Below are 20586 nucleotides of genomic sequence, written 5' to 3'. Positions count from 1 at the left end.
GTAACTTTTTACTTTATTTGCAAAGTAAGGCCAGGATGGGTGGAACACACATCCCGCTTCTGGATACTGTGTATCAAATTCTACCAATGGCCACCAGAGGGCAGGCCGGCTCCCCGGTTACTCTCCATCCTTCCCAGCCCCCTTGCTCCTGCCTCTCTCGCCCACCCTCACCCCCCGCCCTCCGCTCAGCTGAGCTTTGACAGTTCCGTGCTGCACCAGCAACCTCCAAATGCTGGGTTTTGAAGCAGACAAGTTTCCGCCACCGAGCAGGAATCTTCCGGGAGCCACTCATCCCACGCCGTCTGCAGCCGAACGGAGGTGGTGGCTGCAGAGGAGAGAGAGAAACGGCCCGGGTGGAAACTGCTCGCCAGAAAGTTCGTGCCAAGGAAAAGTGGTGCAGTGGAGTGATGGGGTACCCCGAATCGCGGAAGCTTTCCTGGGGAGCATTGGTGCTGCTCTGGCTTCTGCAGGAGGAGGCGATGGGATCGTCCTTCCCGAAAAGGAAAGGAGCAGGTACCGTCCGCATCTTCCACGGGGCGAGTGAGGAGGGAATGGACGAAAAGGGGGCGGCGGATTGGAAGTGCCTGTTGTCCAGCGAACCTGAGGAAAGGCAGCTGTGAGAAGTACCCACTCACAGGAATTGGGGTGTGAGACGAAGGGGGCAAGGAGGGAAGGTGAAGACAGATGTAGATACATGAATCAAGTGTGAGCCAGCCCAAACAACAGTGGGAATAAGGTACAACATGTGCAGAATGGTGTGTAAAATACACTGTAACTCTGCTAGGGCACCAAGATTACAAAAATTAAATGGTATTTTCATAGAAAAGCACAAAGAGATACCTGTCAAAGAGCAGCATTATATATAGATTTCTGTATGCATCAAAGTATTGGTCCATAAAACCCTCCAGTCACTTACAAATGCATGGAAGACTGTTGGAAAAGAATGATTCATTGTGGCAATGAAAATACACAAATGCCTGGCGAATGTGAAGAGTTGTGGGTGACAATTCATATAGTGCTTCTAGTTACTGTTTATATTTGTCAGTATGGAATTAACCCAACTTTCTGGGTTCACATGAACCAGAAGTAACATTTGGACTATGTCACAAAGCAGCCAGTCAATTTCTGACATAATCTTGGGTAAATTTAGTTATTGTGCTTATGGTTTATGTTTGTGTGTACATATATATATATCATATTACACAACCAGATGCATCCAGTGAGCATACATCCGAACATGTGTTCCTTGTGAACTTAGTTCACCACACTGTAATGATACACTTCATATAATCTTCTCTTTAGAATAGATCACGTGTTTGTGAGAAACTGTTTCCATATATTTAACAGAGTTGCTGATTTTGTATTATGCCAACTGGCTTGCAAAATCACTGATCTACTTTCCCAGTGGTTGTGTTGTGTCTCGTTTTTAAACAAGGCTCCAACATTAAATCCAATGAGTCCAAGCAGAAATGAATTGGGTAGATAGATGCTCATATGGATGAGAGCGTGCATAGAGACTGAGGATCTTCTCCTATGTTGCTTCCAAATTATGAAATCCATTCCGTTTAAAAAGGTTTTGTTTTTAGGGAAGAAGCCGTATGTACCACTTTGGCTGGTTATTTCGGTTGTTTGTTTAGATCCATTTTATATGCCAATTATCTCACGGTGCAAGGTGATATTAAGTAGCTGTATATTTCAGTTTCATTTTATTATAATCTATCACTTGCCTTGAGCAAACTATGGGTTAATGCATATGATAACAATTAGGAAGATAATGAATTTCAATGGCTTTAAAACTGAACTGTAGATGATAACTGTGAGAGGGATCTTAGAGTCCTAGTGGACAACCATTTAAATATGAGCCAGCAGTGTGCTGCAGTTGCCAAAAAAAGCCAACACAGTCCTAGGCTGCATCAACAGAGGGATAGAAACATAGATCACGTGAAGTGTTAATACCACTTTATAATGCCTTGGTAAAGCCACACTTGGAATACTGCATCCAGTTTTGGTTGCCAAGATGTAAAAAATATGTTGAGACTCCAGAACTGGGGTATCAAACTCGTGTTCTCAGGCAGCGTCATGTGATGTATCAGGACTTTCCCCCCCCTTCATTAAAGGGTGTGGCCAGCAGGTGACACATCCCACCTGCAGGCCGCACAGCCCTGCTCTAGAAAGAGTGCCAAGAAGAACAACAAAGATGATTAGAGAACTGAAGGCTAAAATATATAAAGAACAGTTGCTGAAACTGGGTATGTTTAGTTTAATGAAAAGAAGGACTAGGGGAGACATGATAACATTGTTCCAATATCTCAGGGGCTGCCACAAAGAAGAGAGAGTCTAGCTATTCTCCACCTGAAGGCAGGACAAGAAGCAATGGAGTGGAAACTAATCAAGGAGAGAAGCAACCTAGAACTAAGGAGAAGTTTCCTGACAGTTAGAACAATTAATTAGTGGAACAACTTGCCTCCAGCAGTTGTGAATGCTCCAACACTGGAAGTTTTTAAGAAGAGATTGGACAATCGTTTGTCTGAAGTGGTATGGGATTTCCTGCTAAGGAGGGAGTTGGACTAGAAGACCTCCAAGGTCCCTTCCAACTCTGTTATTCAATTTTATTCATTCTATTTTATTCAATTAGATGCAATCTTGAAGGCTATCTAATCCAATGAAAGAAATTCATAGATAGAATATTCATAACAGATAGCTACCCAGTCTATGTTTGAAAACCTCTATCAAGGGAGGACCAATTACCTCTTCCTTTTAGGTCAATGCATCCTTTCATGAATTTCTCTTACTATCGTAAACTTTTGCGCAAAATACAAGTTTATCCTTCTTGTTAAGCCTTGGGAACTCATCCCGTGACTTGTTCTTATCTATAGTTCATAAGTCTCACTAGGTACTTGGCTCAACTGCACTTGTTTTAGTTATTCTAATCCAAGATCATCCTTTCCCCACCCAAGAGTGCATGAATGCTAAAGGTACAGGATATGATGTCTCTGGAAAAGGAATGGTTGTTTTGGCAAAGTGAAATTGTTAGGTCAGCTACAGAATTCCTCTAAATCAGTCTTTTATTAACTTGGTGTACTCCAGATGTGTTGGCTAGGCATTCTGGGAATGTAACACATCTGGAAGCAGCTGATACAAATATCAGTTGCAGAAGATAGGGAGAAACAAGTATTTTGGAAAAAAAGCCAAGCAACCCACAGCCACTTCAACATTGCTAAACTACTTTCCCGGAATCCCTCATGGCTGGCCATGCTTTGTAGGAATATTGGGAATTGTCATCCAGTAGCTTTAGAAGTACCACAAGTTGCCTAGCACTGGTTCAGACCTTAAGAATGGGATTATGTCATCCACATCATCAGGCAGGGAAATCTTATCTTCAATGGGTGTAAGCAATAAGACTAAAAAGGCTCTGAATTTTTTGCATCATGTTGATGAGAATCAAACTGATGTATAGGATATAAGAATATCGAAGAACATCGGTCATGAATAAGGAGCCTTGTTTTTTTATGTATTAAGTCAAGATGGTTAAATAGCTATATTGAGAATCCCGAAATTTTAGAATTTGAAAAAGCTTTGGAGATTATCCGGTTCCCCTTCTTGCTTAACAGTGACTTTCAAAGACAAGATGAAATTGCAGCACAGGTGGAAAACCAGATCCTACCCAAAGCAGAATGGTCCCCAGGCTTCCTTCTACAAGTTAAAGGATTTTATTGCATCAGGACCAAACCCCACCCCTTGCCCTTCATTCTGATGCTGTTCATTCCTTATGCAGGAGCTGTAAAGGAGGATAGACTTAGCCTATCCTTTCCTTTCCTGAAGGAAAGGAAATTTGGTTCCTGAACATCCTTGGGAACAGTGCCTACCCTGAGCTTCTCTCTGGAATTAACACGGCCTGTTCCATTCCTTAATCAAAGGGATGATAGCAGAAGTGGTATTCAGCAGGTTCTGACCAGTTCTGGAGAACCAGTAGGTGAAATTTTGAGTAGTTCAGAGAACCAGTACATACCACCTCTGACTGCCCCCCCCCCCGCCCCCACACCTATTCTCTGCCTCCTGAGTCCCAGCTGATTGGGAGGGAATGGGGATTTTGCAGTAACCTTACCCTGGAATGGGGAGGGAATGGAGATTTTACAGTATTCTTCTCCTACCATGCCCATCAAGCCAAGCCACACCCACCAAGCCATGCCCACAAAACTAGTAGTAAAAAAATTTGAATCCTACCACTGGATGATAGGGGCAGGGATTGCTTGGGGGAAACAGCTACTGACCAGAAGATGGAAACCTCTGGGGGAAGCAGTTTGGGAAAGGATCTTAAATCAGCCTTATGGTGGGACTGGGATGAGATTACTAAAATGAAACACTTGGGCAGATTTGGGCCACTCCTGAATTATAGTTTACCTGACAGAGGAGACTATTCTCTTCAGGTGTTTCCAAAAAATGAGAGCCTGCTACTTTCAGAGAAAGTCTTTATCCCATGATCAAACACTTTTATTATTAGGAAGTAGTCTGTCTATGTGTTGCTAAATTTGCTCTCTTTGTATTTTCATCACTTAATTGTCTTGAATGGGAATGGATGATTGATGATGTATTGGGAAATTTTTCATTTAGAGCCCTAGGTGACAGCTGACAAGTATCTTGTCACTTTCTCTTCTCGGCCTGTCCAGTTGAAGTTCTGGCCTCATTTTGTCCATCTGTTTCTTCATTTCACTTCAATGGAAACTGTAAAGATTTTAGAATATTTTATGTAAATCATCGGGTGTGAATTCCCCTTGAAGGAATTGGAACAAATAAGATTGGCATGTAATATTTGGCTGAAGAATTAGCTGGGTGGTATATTCTTGCAAGAATGTATTCTACTTGCAAGAGTCCTTCAGTTCAATTCCTCTTGTTTGGGATGTTACCTGTGGTAGGTAATCATAAAAAACAAAACTCAAATCAGATACATGCAGAATATAGTCACCAGATTGGCATAGTTGATAAGATATGATATAAGAAGGCTCAATTCTAAGAAAGCCAGTTATGCATTACCCTCAAATAACTTAATTTGTAGATTTAAAAATATGGTTATGATATAACACATAAGATGAAAGTTCATTCTGCTATTGTCCCTCAAGCAACAGAGATTTAGAGAATGGTTTTCTTGGATTCTTGTTCTCAAAGAGATCCATCAAAATTAGTAGCTATTTCTAAGCAAGCCCTCCATGAATTTCTCTAATGTAATTTTTATAGTAGCTGTAATAAAGATTATAATTACAACAATAAAAACTAATACAAAAAAAGTGTAGAAGGTGCAGAAAACAATGAAAAAATGGGGAAAATAGAAATAGAAAAGCAAGGAAAAAATAAACATATAGTAAACAAAAAGCAAAAAATATATAGAGAGAAGCAACTTCCCACCTTCATCACAATGTCTAAATAAATTAGGAACCTATTACCTTTTCTTATAATACAACAAAATGATCCCTTTTTCCCATATCCAATCTTTTACCTATAAACAATTGACAAGCACTATCATCTTAGTTCTAATGTTCGTGAAAGCCCATTAATGTCTACCAGAAATAACACATATCTATTTTAAGCTTGATTAAATAAACCAACTTTATATGCTTCCCTTTACTTCTAACAATACCAGTCTTTACTTCCTTCAAATACTGCAATGTTGTAAAATCTGGTTTGTTTTTATTTTGTCTTTCTCCCTTTTCACAAAATTCTTCAAAACTTTAGCTCACCCCTTTGGTAAATCCAATATAGGAAAATGATCCAGGTTGCTCTCTTGGTTTACTATTTGTAATTCTTTTTAATTATTAAGAAATCAACCAGTTTCTTTTCAAGTCTCAGTGTAATATCTTTTTCCATGTTATTCTTGTACAAATCCACTTTCAACTCAGTCAAAATGTTTTGAGGTAGAACTTTCTGCTCATCCATAATATCTTATAAACACAGTATATTTATGGAGGCAGACGTTTTAAAATTAACTTCTGGGTCCATTGTTCAAAAATATTGTTCAATATGTCCAGTGTTAAATGATAAAAACTGTGCTTAATTCAACGTTCTCCTAGTAATTTTTAGCTACTTCTAATTTCCTCTAGGCTCTAATTTTTTAGAATGTTATCATTGTTATTTTTTTAAGTTACAACAGTAACATTTTCCCATGGAAAGAATTCTTTATAATTAATTCCAAAATGTTATTCATCTGCACTTTTAGTCCATTTGTAATTTTCTAAAATCAAAGTTTTAATCATAATTTATTATTTATTTTTTAAAAAGTTCTTAAAGCTTCTTTTAGTGAAGTTTTAAGGAAAATACCAATGCTATACAATGTGTGGATCCAAAGTTTCCTAATTATGGAAAAACAGTTAACTGACAATTCCCAAAACTGATAAGAAAAAGAAATATGCAAACTAATGTCCTTTCAAAGATGCTGATCATTGTTTGAGCAAGATAGCAATAGCAACAGCACTTAGACTTATATACTGCTTCACAGTGCTTTACAGCCCTCTTTAAGTGGTTTACACAGTCAGCATATTGCCCCCAACAATTTAGGTCATCATTTTACCCAGCTCAGAAGGATGGAAGACTGAGTCAATCTTGAGCTGGTGAGAATCGAACTGTCGAATTGCTGGCAGCCAGTAGTCAACAGAAGTATCCTGCAGTACTGCATTCTAACCACTGTGCTACCATGACTCTTTAGCTCATGATTATTCCCTGAGCTCTAAACCTGCCAAAGGAGCAGCTGTCTGGACTGCTTATAGCAATCTCAAGTCCTCTCCTTGTCCAGAGTGGAATGATCAAGAAGCTGGTTTACTCACTACCTCTTTGTTTCACTGTGGACACCATGTCTACTTTTTATGGAGCTATTTTCAGTCTGCCATCTCTTTCCTAGAAGTCCAGATTTCTATAGTCTAAATCAGGAGTCTCCAACCTTGTCAACTTTAAGAGTTGCGGAGGAAAGCTGGCTGAGGAATTCTGGGAGTTGAAGTCCACAAGTCTTAAAGTTGAAAAGGTTGGCGATCCCTGGTCTAAATTGATGCTACTTTCTACAATAGTAGCAGCAAATTCCATTGTATGGGGAAAAAAGACATTTGTGCAATATTGAGCATCATGGAAAAGTTTAATGTAGAAATAGGAAATATATAAATTCCCTAAGACCCTCATCAAATCTCATGACAATAAATTTACTTTAAAAAGCACTTCTCTTTGATGGTACCAAATCTCCCTGTGTTTAATTTCACTGACTCTCCCCACCCACATTTTAATAGCATTAACAATGGAAAATGTCTATCCATGTTTTCTATGGCATGCACATGTAATATAAGAATTCTTACCCTTTTTAAGCTGAAAAGCTTCCAAAAGCTGTGCCTATATGAGCATATTCTACTTCCTTAAATTCCCTAAAGGATTTTTAAACTCTTTTTTCTAGTTGGCATTTGATTTCTTTTCAAATCAATTGTAATGCAGCCCGATACAAGATTGGTATTTTTCCTGACTTATACATTTGTTTTCAACTAACCTCATTGATATTAGAACAAGGCCAATGCAAGAAGAGAGGAAGAAAGCACTATTTTAAAACCAAAACAGAGTGTCAACTTTAATATGTCTCATCCATGGGCTGAGGATGAGATGAAGGCTACATCATGAGAATATGGAGTTAGAGAGCATATTTATACTGCACTGAGGGTGTGTGTCAGGATGAGCCTAGACATCATTTCCCCCTCTATCTAGTTGTGCTACAAGTCTGCCCTGACAATTTCTTTTTCCTCTCCATGACACAGAATTCATCTTTTTCATAGTTTAATGAAAAGAAGGACTAGGGATGACATGATAGCAGTGTTCCACTATCTCAGGGGTTGCCACAGAAAAGAGGGAGTCAAACTATTCTCCAAAGCACCTGAGGGCAGGACAAGAAGCAATGGGTGGAAACTAATCAAGAAGAGAACTAAGACTAATGTAAAACTAAGGAGAAACTTAGTTAAAACAATGAATCAATGGAACGACTTGCTTCTCGAAGTTGTGATTGCTCCAACTCTGGAAGTTTTTAAGAAGAGTTTGGGCAACTATTTGTCTGACATAGTTATTGTTAGTTACCCCCCCCCCCCGGGTGTTGCAGCAAGACAATAGTAGTTTCCACTCAGGTCCTCTCTTTTCCTGCAGGAACAGAGAGGCCCCTGATTGGCTGGAGCGCTGGACAGCTCCCCTTTAAAAAGGGAGCTGCCCAACCATGCATTCAGTGGATGCCTGTCCTTATACCAATAAAGAACTGTTGTTATCGCTAGCCTTTTGTGCCTTTCATTACCCGATCTAACACTGGCGATGAAGGTGGGGTTGGAAGGCAATTAGGGGGACAAAAGAGCGAAACTCACTGACAAAAGAGCTTGATCACAAGGCAACATTCCACCTGGAGCGCAAGAAGGCAACAGGAGGGCCATTACGAACCCAGAGAGAATCACGATGGCCACCTATGTCCAACCACCTCCGTTCAACCCAGCCACGGACGAATGGGTCATGTATCTATGGCATTTTGAGGTCTTCCTGGAGGCGAACGATCTTGGCGGCATCCCAGAGGCCCAGAAAAACAACCTATTCCTGGGTTACTGTGGCCCCGAAGTTTTGGAGACCGCCAAGAACCTCTCCAAGTTGATGCCGCTGCACGCTGTCTCCTGGTCCGCATTGCAACAGATGTTGAAGACCCACTATGCCCCGAAGCCGTCCAAGTACGTTTGGCGATACCACTTCAACATGCGGAACCAGATGGAAGGCGAGTCGATAAATGAGTACATAGCAGCACTCCGGAAAGCCGCAGCCCATCGCGAATTCTGTGAGCTGGACGATGTTCTCTTAGATTGAATCATAATGGGAGTCCGAGACCAGGCTCTACAGGCGAGGCTGCTGGCGAGATCCAACCTTTCCCTCCAAATCGCTCTCGACGAGGCAAGGGCTGCCGAATCAGCGAACAAGTCCATGGAGACCCTCCAATGCCTCCATGCACCCACGGAGGCACCCAAGAGCGCCCATGTCCACCGTGAGGCCATTGAGTCCGAGAGCTCCAAGAGCGATGAGGAAAGCAGTTACCGCATGGGCAGTAGCCCCGAAACACTGGCATGGAAACTCAAGTCGCCCGCCCTGCCCTGTGCCAGGTGTGGAGGCGATTACGCTAGAGCAGTGATGGTGAACCTATGGCACGCGTGCCACAGGTGGCACGTGGAGCCATTTGTCGGGGCACGCGAGGCGCTGCCCTGTTAGCTGGCCAGCGCGCATGTGTGTGCTGGCCAGCTGAGTTCACCATTTTTAAAAGCCATTTTTTGCCCTCCCCAGGCTCCAGAGGCATTATAGGAGCCTGGGGAGGGCAAAAAGTGCCCCCCGCCCCTCCTGGAGGCTTCAGGGACCATCTGGAGGCTTCCCTGATGCCTTCGGAACGCTTAAAACGACCCTCCGAGCAAACCGGAAGTGACTTCCGGTTTGCTCAGAGGGTCGTTTCGAGCGCTCCGAAGGCGTCAGGGAAGCCTACGAACGGTCCCTGAAGCCTTCGGAATGCTTAAAACGACCCTCTGAGCAAAGCGGAAGTCACTTCCGGTTTGCTCGGAGGGGCATTTTAAGCGTTCCGAAGGCTTCAGGGAAGCCTCTGGATGATCCCTGAAGCCTCCGGAGGGCCTCCGGGGGGGCGGGGGAGGCTCTTTTCGCCCTCCCCAGGCTCCTATAAAGCCTCTGGAGCCTGGGGAGGGTGAAAAAACCATGTAAAAATGGGGGGGGGGAAGTGCTGTAGTGCATGCATGTGCACTGGGGGGGGGTCGCGCATTGCATTATGGGTGCGGCACGCCCACACACAAACCCCCTGCGTTCCCCCCACTTCTGGCACGCGAGCCAAAAAAGGTTCGCCATCGCTGCGCTAGAGCAACCTGCCATTTCCGAGATGCAACGTGCAGGCGGTGTGAGCGAAGGGGACACATCACCAGAGTGTGCCACAGCGAGTTCCCTGCAACCACTATTCACCCCAAAAGAGCAGAGAAGGGACCGAACCGGAGACAGTGACCCAACCAGAGGCCCCCCAGGAGGACAGAAACCTGCAATCAGATAGCCAACCTCACGGCGACGGCCCGGGGATGCCAGGGTCGCATCGGGAAGCCGAAAATCATGGTTCCTGTGTGCCACATCCGAACCAGCCGCCCCAAAAAACTAAAGGTCACCGTTTTCTTCGAAGGCGGCCCTTGCGAAATGGAGATCGACACCAGATCGTCTCTGACAATCATCTCATGGTCGGTCCTGAAACAGACGGTCCCAACCATACAGAAGAAGGACCTCAGATGCCCAGACGTCCTGCAGGATTACCAGGGGAACCTGGTTCCCCTCATGGGCAAAGGCGCATTCTAAGTGCGCTACAAAGAGATCACCAAGGAACTACAGGCAATCGTGGTCCGGGACGATCTCCAAAGCCTTTTTGGACTGGACTGGTTTCATGCATTGGGGATGGTCGTAGCCGAAGTAAACACCCTGAACGAGATGGGAAAAGCACCAGCTGCTACTGCCATTGGGAACACCGCGGAAACTATATTTAAGGAGTTCGAGGACGTCTTTGCCTCCGGTCTGGGTGAGTACAAGGGGGACCCTATTTCCTTTAGCCTAGACCCAAACGTGGCACTAATTCGGCTAAAGCCTAGGAGACTGCCTTTTGCCCTCTGACCAAAAATCGATAAAGAAATTGACAAATTGGTGAGCCAGGGGATCCTCAAACCAGTCGATCACGCCTGGTGGGAAACGCCGATCTTGACCCCAGTTAAGCCCGACGGGTCTATCAGATTGTGCGCCGACTATAAATGCACAATCAACAAGGGGTTACAACAAAGCGCGTACCCCCTACCCGTATTCCAGCATTTGTTGCATTCCCTCGGCCCGGGAAAAATATTCGCAAAACTAGACTTGGCGCAGGCGTACCAGCAGCTGCCAGTAGATGGCGCCATTGTGGAGGCCAAATCATGATGCACAGGGGGGCGTTCAAATGTAACCACCTGCAATTCGGCGTTAGTATCGCCCCTGGGCTGTTCCAAAGTATTATGGAGCGACTTTTGCAGGGGATACCAGGAGTCAGCCCCTATTTCGACGACATATTGGTATCTGCCACAAACAAAACACAACTTTTAAAACGAGTTCGCACTGTACTAGGCAGAATCAGGAACAAGGGCCTCCGCCTAAAAAAGGAAAAGTGCAGAATAAATGTACCCAGGGTAGAATTTCTGGGCTACATGATCGATGGCTCTGGGATCCACCCAACTAACCAGAAAAATCAGAGCTATTAGGGAAGCCCCTACTCTGAGGAATCAGACCGAACTCCAGGCTTTCCTAGGGCTCCTTAACTTTTATAGCATGTTCCTCAAGCAGAAAGTGATAGTTGCTGAACCGCTCCACCGCCTGCTAGCGAAGAACGCAGAGTGGACATGGGGGAGGACCGAGGCCGAGGCATTCGCTGCCGTGAAGGGACTGTTGTCGGCGGACTCTTTCTTAGTGCAATACAGCCAGACCCTCCCCCTGGGGCTGACCTGCGACACCTCTCCTTTCGGGGTTGGTGCAGTCCTGAGCCACCGGATGCCGAATGGCACAGAAGCCCCCATCACATTTTACTTGCGGATGTTGTCCGCCGCAGAACAGAACTACAGCCAGTTGGACCGTGAAGCCCTGGCTGCAGTGGCAGGAGTCAAGCGGTTCCACGAGTACTTGTATGGCAGGGATTTTGAATTGGTGACTGACTATTAGGACTATTGGCTGGGGACCGCCCGACACCAGTATCACTTTCCCCCCACATGACCCGATGGACTATCTTCCTGGTGGCCTATTCCTACTGGCTCATCCACCGTCCAGGCACCACACTGGGACACGTTGACACACTAAGCCGATGCCCATTACCAGACCTGCTTGCCGACCCCACCCCCGAGGCCGTGGTACTCCTGCTCGACTGCCTAGACTAGTGCCCCATCTCCTCCAGCGATGTTGCACACCACTCCTCAAAGGACCCCATCGTCAGACAAATGTTGAACTGGGTGTTGAGGGGGTGGCCCAAGGGGCCGGCTGGAGCTGAATTCAAACCATATTTTGCAAAGTGGGATGAACTGTCAGCCATCAGGAGTTGTCTATTGTGGGGGGACAGGGTAGTCATTCCCAAGCAACTACGAGTAGCTGTGTTAGAGGCTCTGCACATGGGTCATCCGGGAATTGTGAGGATAAAAGCATTGGCAAGGAGTTATGTGTGGTGGCCCAATTTGGACAGTGACATACAGGAGTGGGTAGTCAAATGCACACCCTGCCAAGAGTCCAGACCGGCTCCCCCAGAGGCCCCTGCAAAAGAATGGGAGCGACCCCAAGCACTGTGGTCCAGGGTCCACATAGATTTCACTGGCCCAGTTCACGGTCAGACATTCTTCATAATCATGGATGCTTTCTCAAAGTGGCTGGAGGTAGCCCTGATGACATCCACCACCACGGTCATCAAGACGCTATGCAGGCTATTTGCAACCCACAGATTTCCTGATGTGCTGGTATCAGATAACAGCCCACAATTCATGGCCAAATCATTCGAAGAATTCTTAGCAGCACAGGGAATCTGACATGCCCTAGTCGCTCCGTTCCATCCAGCATCAAATGGCCAGGCGGAATGGATGGTAAGGTCTACCAAGGAAGCCCTAAACAGAATGGGCCCGGGCGACTGGCAAACGCGAATAGACCACTACCTGCTTATACAGCACATCACACCCAGCGCCACCACTGGCAGAAGCCCGGACAAACTCCTCATGGGGCACCAGCTCAGGTCTCACCTAGACCGGCTACACCCCAACTACTCATCGGAGACGCCCCCTGATTCCACGAGCAAAATTCGGACTTTCAACATAGGCGACCCGGTCTATGCCCACAATTACATAGGGGGGACCCTGTGGATACCCGCAACCATTGTCGGGGTTTCAAGCCCGTGGTCCTACTCCGTCCGGCTCAAGGACGGACAACATTGGAGGAGGCACATCAACCAACTCCGGGGACGAGTGGAAAACTCCCCACTCCGGCAAATATGACACCACCACAAGCCAAGCCACACCAACCCCAGACCGAGCGGGAAACGTCGGGGGACTTATCTCCGGAAGTTCCAGCCGAGGCACAGGACCTAGTTACTTGCGGGATCGCATCCTCCCACATACATCCCTGCGGCCAATCCGCTCTCACAGGGAGGGGCTTCTCCAGGTGCCGTCCACTAGGCAATGCCAGCGGGCGACGCCAAGGAGTAGGGCCTTCTCTGTGATGGTCCCAACCCTCTGGAATGACCTCCCCCCCCCGATATCAGAACCACCACAGACTTCCGCTCCTTCCGACAAAAATTGAAGACTCACCTGTTTCGATTAGCTGGCCTGGCATAATTATAATTGTGACAACTGTTACCTCCTGGAAACATATTCTTACCTGGTTATTTATAGGGTACGGTTTTAAATTTAACTGATTTTAGGGTTTTTAGAACCAGATTTATATTCTTCCGTACAGTTCTTTTTAAATTTTTAACCTCCTCCTTATGTGTATTTATATCTGTATTTATATTTGTATTTGATACTTATTGTTTGTTGTGTGGACTGTACACCGCCCCGAGTCCTTTTCGGGAGAGGGGGCGGTCTAGAAATTCGAAGAAAATAAAATAAAAAGTTTCCAGAGGGTTCCATCGGATGGGTTCGGAGAGGCAGCAGGTCCAACCGACCAGCATGAGGGGAACCAACCAACTGAACTGCACAGGTCCAGCAGGATGACACAAAGACCCGCCTACCTGTGTGACTACGTCACCCGTTAGAATGTTCCATCCTAGAGGGGAGGGGTGTTAGATACTCCCATCCCCCCGGTGTTGCTGCAAGACAATAGTAGTTTCCACTCAGGTACTCTCTTTTGTATGGGAACAGAGAGGCTCCTGATTGGCTGGAGCGCTGGACAGCTCCCCTTTAAAAAGGGAACTGCCCGACCATGCATTCAGTGGATGCCTGTCCTTATACCAATAAAGAGCTGTTGTTATCGCTAGCCTTTTGTGCCTTTCATTACCCAATCTAACAGTTATAAGTTCTCCTAGTTGAACCAGGGGTTGGATTAAAAGACCTCCAAGGTCTTTAACAGCAATGGAGCAAAATTACTGTAATAAACTCCCTTTTTGAGGGGGAACCTCAAGCTGAGTAACATCTGTTAGGTTTCCCTATTCAATACTTTGGAGGGAGTTCATGTGCCTATAGAAACTTTAAAACAGAAGTATTAGAATTTTTTTAAAAACCCCAGCCAATTCCATGCCAGTCTAGTTTTCTGTTGCATCAAAGCACCGGGGAATGGCCTTTAGTCTCACAGCACTATAGGAATCTTCCAGAAGCCCATTTTTCTATATGTGTTGTGGGAGGGGGGTGTCTTTCTACTAATTTCCCCAGAAGAAATGCTAAAATAAGATGGTCTATGATTTTCTCCTTTCCACCTCAACAAGTCTTTTAAAAAAAACTGGAGTTACATTGGCCAAAATATACAAATCCTCAGGAATGGATGTTGATTCTAGGGATAACTTGCATATTTTCACCAATATGACATATGAGTTCTTCAAGAACCCACAATCTGATACCCTGTGGACCCCATAAACTCTCTAGGTTTGCCACTCCCTGTGACAAGAGATAGTAATACAGACTATCTTGCAAAAGTTTGATAAGGAGCACAGTTAAATAAATTATAGGAATCCTATAAATATCTGAAAGGACCGTGTAAAAGCTCAGAATTATGAATAGTGTTTTAGTGTGATTAAAAACTAATGTCAGTTTAAAAAATGAAGCAATTCTTCTCATTTCTTATTACAATAAATCATTATTGTGAAACTATGTTTAAAAGGCAAGAAAGAAGTCTTTCAAAATCCATGGAAAGAGACCTATGGGGATGAAGAGATTAACAATTATTTTATTTAATTAAAGCAATTCTGTGCTTCTCCCCATTTAAGGCAATTTACAATTACATTTATACTTAAAATCAATAAACAATAAAACTATACATTTGAGTTGTTTTTAATAAACATACAAACAAAATGAAAATAAGCAGATAAATACTGAAACAATGGAAGAATGTACAAAAAACCCTGCCAACAAAAGTGCGTAAAGTCAAGGCTATGGTTTTCCCAGTGGCAATGTATGGCTGTGAAAGTTGGACCATAAGAAAGGCTGAGCGCCAAAGAATTGAGGCCTTTGAACTATGGGCTTGGAGAAGACTCCTGTAAGTCTCTTGGACTGCAAGGCGATCAAACCGATCAATCCTAGAGGAGATCAACTCTGACTGCTCTTTAGAAGGCCAGATCCTGAAGATGAAACTGAAATACTTTGGCCACCTAATGAGAAGGAAGGTCTCACTAGAGAAGAGCCTAATGCTGGGAAAGATTGAGGGCAAAAGAAGAAGGGGACAACAGAGAATGAGGTGGCTGGATGCAGTCACCGAAGCAGTAGGCATGAGTTTAAATGGACTCCAGAGGATGGTAGAGGATAGGAAGGCCTGGAGGAATGTTGCCCATAGGGTTGCAATGGGTTGGACATGACTTCGCAACTAACAACAACAACAACAAGCCATAACAAAATTCAAAACCTCAACAGGATTAACAGGACAGGAGAAATGAACATGGACTTGCCTGGTGCTGCAGAGAGAGTAAGGTTGCTTGACACCAGCACCTCATACATTGCAAGACATTCCAAAATCAAGGGCCACCACAAAAAAGCCCATTTTCCGGTAGCCAATTGCCACATTTTAGCATCAAGGGATTCCCAGAACAGGCCTTCTGAAGATGATGTTAGCTATGGATAGTGACCAGGTAGGAAAAGGCATTCCTTCAGATACTTTTGTCCCAAGTTATGAAGGGCATTATAGATTAAAATCAGCACTTTGCACTGGAGACCAATTGACAGCCAGTGGATCATTGAAAAACTGGGGTCATATAGTCACATTGTCCAGCTTTAGTCAGTATTCTTGCTTTAACATTTTGTACTGTTTCCAAACTGTTTTCAGAGGAAGCACAACAAAGGAAGCTGTAGAGTACTCCAAGGAGAAAGTAAACAAGTCCTGGATTATGATAGTTAGGGTATCTGTTCAAATACTCTTGAACCATAGCTTGTGCTCTGAATATTAATAAAATACTTCATATTTGGAACTTCACACTTGGAATGACTTTCCTCCAGAATTTGAACTTTCAACACTGGAGGTTTTTAAGAAGAGATTAGACAGCCATTTCTCCAGAAGGGTAAATGCCAGGGTCTCCTGCTTATGCAGGGGGTTGGACTAGAAGACCTTCAAGGTCCCTTCCGTTATTCCATTCTGTTATATTGCGGAGGCCATTTGTGTCTCTAATGAAAAGGATGGATCCAGAAGCAATCTCAGGCTACAGAATTAATTATTTAATGGAAATTTAGTGTCGTTTTAAAAGGGATGAACTCCACTTAATTAGGCAGACTGATCATCTATTAACAGCACCTCTGTCTTGTCTGGGTTCATCTTCTGCTATTTATTTATTTATTTTGCCTTCATCCAGACCATCATTGCAAGTGGCATGGATTCAGCAATTCTATTGCCTCATCTGGATCTAAAGAAAAGGAGAGAGAGAATTGAGTGCCATCAATGTATCACTTATATACATTGTATCACTGATATATCTACACTTATATACATTGTATCACTGATATATCTACACTTATATACATTGTATCACTGATATATGTACACAGCTTAGGAAAGGTTCCTCAAGAGGATGAAGTAGTATAGGAGAAGATCATTTTTCTCTTTTCCACCAACCCCACATAATGGGTTCAATAGCAAACGCTTATTAGCATTCAACCAGATCAGTGGTGGGATTCAGCCAGTTCATACCTATTCGGGAGAATCAGTTGTTAACTATATAAGCAGTTCGGAGAATCGGTTGTTAGAAGAAATCTTATTTAGTTTTTTTTTTTCACTTTACAGGGCTAAATCCTGTAAGGAAGGCAGGAAGGAAACATTCTGGTGTTGTTTCTAGCCTAATCTTTATTGCTCTGTCTACAGAAACTGCCTCTCCATTTAACCTTTATTACATTGTAACAGCTAAGGCAAAGCGCCCATCAACCTGAGTGATGTTGAGTTGTCCACGCCCACACACCCACACAACCGTAAAGCCACGCCTACCCAACTGATCATTAGGGCAGACACCTGGTTGTTAAGTTATTTGAATCCCACCACTAAACCAGATGTCATATGAGGTTTTCTCCACCTGCATTCTAGTGACTTCATTGTTTTATTGGCCTCAGCTGAGATGGGTATCAAAGACCTAAATAGGCTTTGCAGTATAGGAGAGGAGCTTAGGAGATACTATATCATAATTGTAAAGTAGTGTTTCTATATCCAACCACTGTGCTGTTGTGAAAGTAAGCTCCATTGATTGGTACAGGTTTAAATGGCAGGTGGTTAGATCGTGGTGATGTCATGAAGCTTCGTGCTATTGGTCAGTCCTTCCTTAATCCAACATCTTCCAAATATGTTAGCTGGGCATAAGGGCCACTGCAGTTGGACATATCAAAAGAGCATAAATTTTCCCCAAAAATATTTAATTACATTTTAATTTCATTTAATTATCTCCAGACCCTCATATCCCTGGACATAAACTGGTTCAACAAGACACAAAGGCAGTTTTTTTTCCTCCCCATGCCATCACTCTGCTAAACACTTAATTCACACAGCACTGCCTTATGCTTAATGATATTTACCCATGTAATAGGGCTGTATTGCTCTTATACTTCTCATCTTCCCTATTGGCTTCTCCTATTGATCTTATGACTGCATCCCATTGTTTGTATGTACACTGAAAACGCGTATGCACCGGAGACAAATTCCTTGTGTGTCTGATCACACTTGGCCAATAAAGAATGTTCTGTTCTGTTATTGGAAGTTTACATAGTTGCTTGATGGGACAGCTGATAGAGAGTTGTGTCTTCCTGAGTTGAAGATGAAATAAGATTTATGAAAATTTCTTGTTTGTGTCTCTATTTCCCTGAGTCATAGTATAACAGGACCTCAGTTGATCAGATCAAACACTCATTCCCTTCTACATTCTGTACCCACAGAGGTCAACTGGATTCTTTGGAAAAACCCACAAGGAAGGCATGAATGTAACAGCCTCCTCCAAATCCATCTTTCTCAGAAAATTAATATTTAGGGAAGACTCAAGATCACATCCAGTTAATATTATAAGAAGCCTGAACCTATTTAAATATGCAACAAAGATTTCCTAGATAAGTCACCTAAAAACACTTTGCAATATCCTAAACCCGCGATGGCGAACCTATGACACGCGTGCCACAGGCGGCACGCAGAGCCATTTCTGAGGGCACGCAAGGCATTGCCCTGTCAGCTCCAGTGCGCATGCGCCCGCTGGCCAGCTGATTTTCGATAGTTTTTTTTAAAATCTCCGGAGGATTCCCTGAAGCCTCCAAAGGGCGAAAAACAGCCCAATGCAAACCAGAAATGAGGAGAGAGCTGCCGAAACGGGGGAAAGACAAGCGGCAAGAGGCTTCTTTCACTCAACGTGGCTGCTCTGTTCCCCCCTCCTCCCCTGCTACTAAAAAGGATCCTGCCCGATCCTGCTTGAATCCACAGGGAAATGAGAGTTGCCAGCAGGGGGGAGGGGGAGAAGACAAGCGGCAAGGAAAGAGGCTTCTTTCACTCAACGTGGCTGCTCTGTTCCCCCCTCCTCCCCTGCTACTAAAAAGGATCCTGCCCGATCGCTTGAATCCACAGGGAAATGAGAGTTGCCAGCAGGGGGGAGGGGGAGAAGACAAGCGGCAAGGAAAGAGGCTTCTTTCACTCAACGTGGCTGCTCTGTTGCCCTTTTCTCCATTTCAGTGATATGGCATCGAGGTTGCCCCACCCACCAACGCCCAGGTCCTCGCTTCTCCCAAACATTTCTTTGCCTACCTGATTTCCAGCTCCATCACATTTCTTGCCATCGTGTGCAGAGAAACAAGGTTTGTGGGACTAAAACAAAACTTCAATCAATTACAACTTGGGGGGGGGGGGAAGAGATCTCGCAAAGTTGGAATTGATTGATTGAAAGGAGTTTTTTTTAGTCCCACAAACTTTGTTTTCCTGTCCAAAACGGCAAGAAACACGATGGAAAAATGCTACGGAGGGGAAATTAAATAGGCAAAGAAATGCTTGGGAGAAGCGAGGACCTGGGCGATGGGGGGTGGGGCAGGCTCCATGGAGTGGTGCTGAAATGGAGAAAAGGGCAACAGAGCAGCCACCTTGAGGGAAAAAAGCTGCCTTTTCTTCTTTCCTTGTTGCTTGTCTTTCCCTCATGCAGATTGCTCTCTTCCTCATTTCCCTTTGGATTGCAGGGACCAGGCAGGATCCTCTGTGCTAGCACGGGGGAGGGGGGGAGAAACAGAGCAGCCACCTTGAGGGGAAAAAGCTGCTTTTCCTTATTTCCTTGCTGCTTTTCTTTCCCCTGTGCCAGCAGCTCCCTTCCTCATTTGTCTATTGACTGTAGTGCCCAGGATCCTCTTTAATAGAAGGGGAGAATTTAGCAACTGGACTCACACCTGCCATTGTAAAAAGGGCCCAATCTTTACACAGGAGAATGATAAGGGAAGGTTTTTTGACACAGGAGCACACTTCAGCATCCCCCCACCCTCACCCCAATCTCTGCCCGTTTGTAGCAGAGCAACTTCTCCCTCACTGGGTGTTATCCAAGGGGAAGCAGCCAGAGCAGGGAGTGGCGAGGAAGCCTTGTGCAAAAATGCACAGTCCACACAGGTGAGGGGGGACATTAAGTTATGTGGGTGGGCACTCGAGTTCGTGTGATAGTGCGCACGTATGTGCTTTTGGCACCCGAGGCGAAAAAGGTTCGCCATCACTGTCCTAAACTGATCCAAACCTCTGTTGGCCTCTTCCCCTAGAAAACCATGTAAACAGGAAAAATCAGCAATGCTTGGCCGGCAGGATGGACTCTTACAGCCTTTCCAGTATTTGCTTGATTCATAAAGTGTCTCAACTCAATATTTTCATGCCAGGAAATTACAGGGAAAGCAGCCAAACCATAGACTGACTGCGCCAAGTAATAGTTTCTGCTTGGATAGTCCATACACAAGGGAAAGAGAGATGAAGAGAACAATGAGACTTTAACCTGACACTGATGAAAATGAAGGCTGCCTTTGACACTCATCTTTTCAGTACCTTCTAGATTTTTTTTAAAAAGTGTGATACATTATTTGCAGTGGATCTGTACTGGAATTATTCCATCACAGTGACAACTGCTTCACTTATGGATGAAATGATACATGATCAGCTAGGTTTTCTTATGCTTTCTGCTTTTAGGGCAGTTTTGGGGGGGGGATATAATTGCATGCACGAGGCTGAGTACAATATGTCTCAAAGTTAAAATGCATCAGTTTTACACATAGGAATTTATTAAAGCAAGATGCATGTCAGTTATATAAAGTCAAACCGCTGAATTTCCTACCAGGTTATGAAACTGACTGAGGGATTATGAAATTGACTACTGGGAGGCTGGCCCAGATCTCTGCTTCCCAAAGGGACTGATGGACA

General features: G+C 44.4%; 1 protein-coding gene across 2 annotated transcripts in view; it reads left to right on the top strand.

Moving 5' to 3' along the window:
- Positions 1–271: 271 nt before the first annotated feature.
- PLXDC1 (plexin domain containing 1) overlaps positions 272–20586 on the top strand; it is an 85268-nt gene continuing 64953 nt past the window's right edge. For both annotated transcript variants that reach the window (XM_081970063.1, XM_081970062.1), the window contains exon 1: positions 272–513. In XM_081970063.1, the coding sequence (XP_081826189.1) occupies positions 408–513 (106 nt within the window). In that variant the 5' untranslated portion in view covers positions 272–407. The remainder of the gene's footprint in view (positions 514–20586) is intronic.

The sequence above is a fragment of the Natrix helvetica genome (genome assembly GCF_964273705.1).
Source record: "Natrix helvetica genome assembly, chromosome: Z".
Lineage (NCBI taxonomy): Eukaryota > Metazoa > Chordata > Lepidosauria > Squamata > Natricidae > Natrix > Natrix helvetica.
Note: the sequence above shows the minus strand (reverse complement) of the source record. Positions and strands in the feature narration are given on the sequence as shown.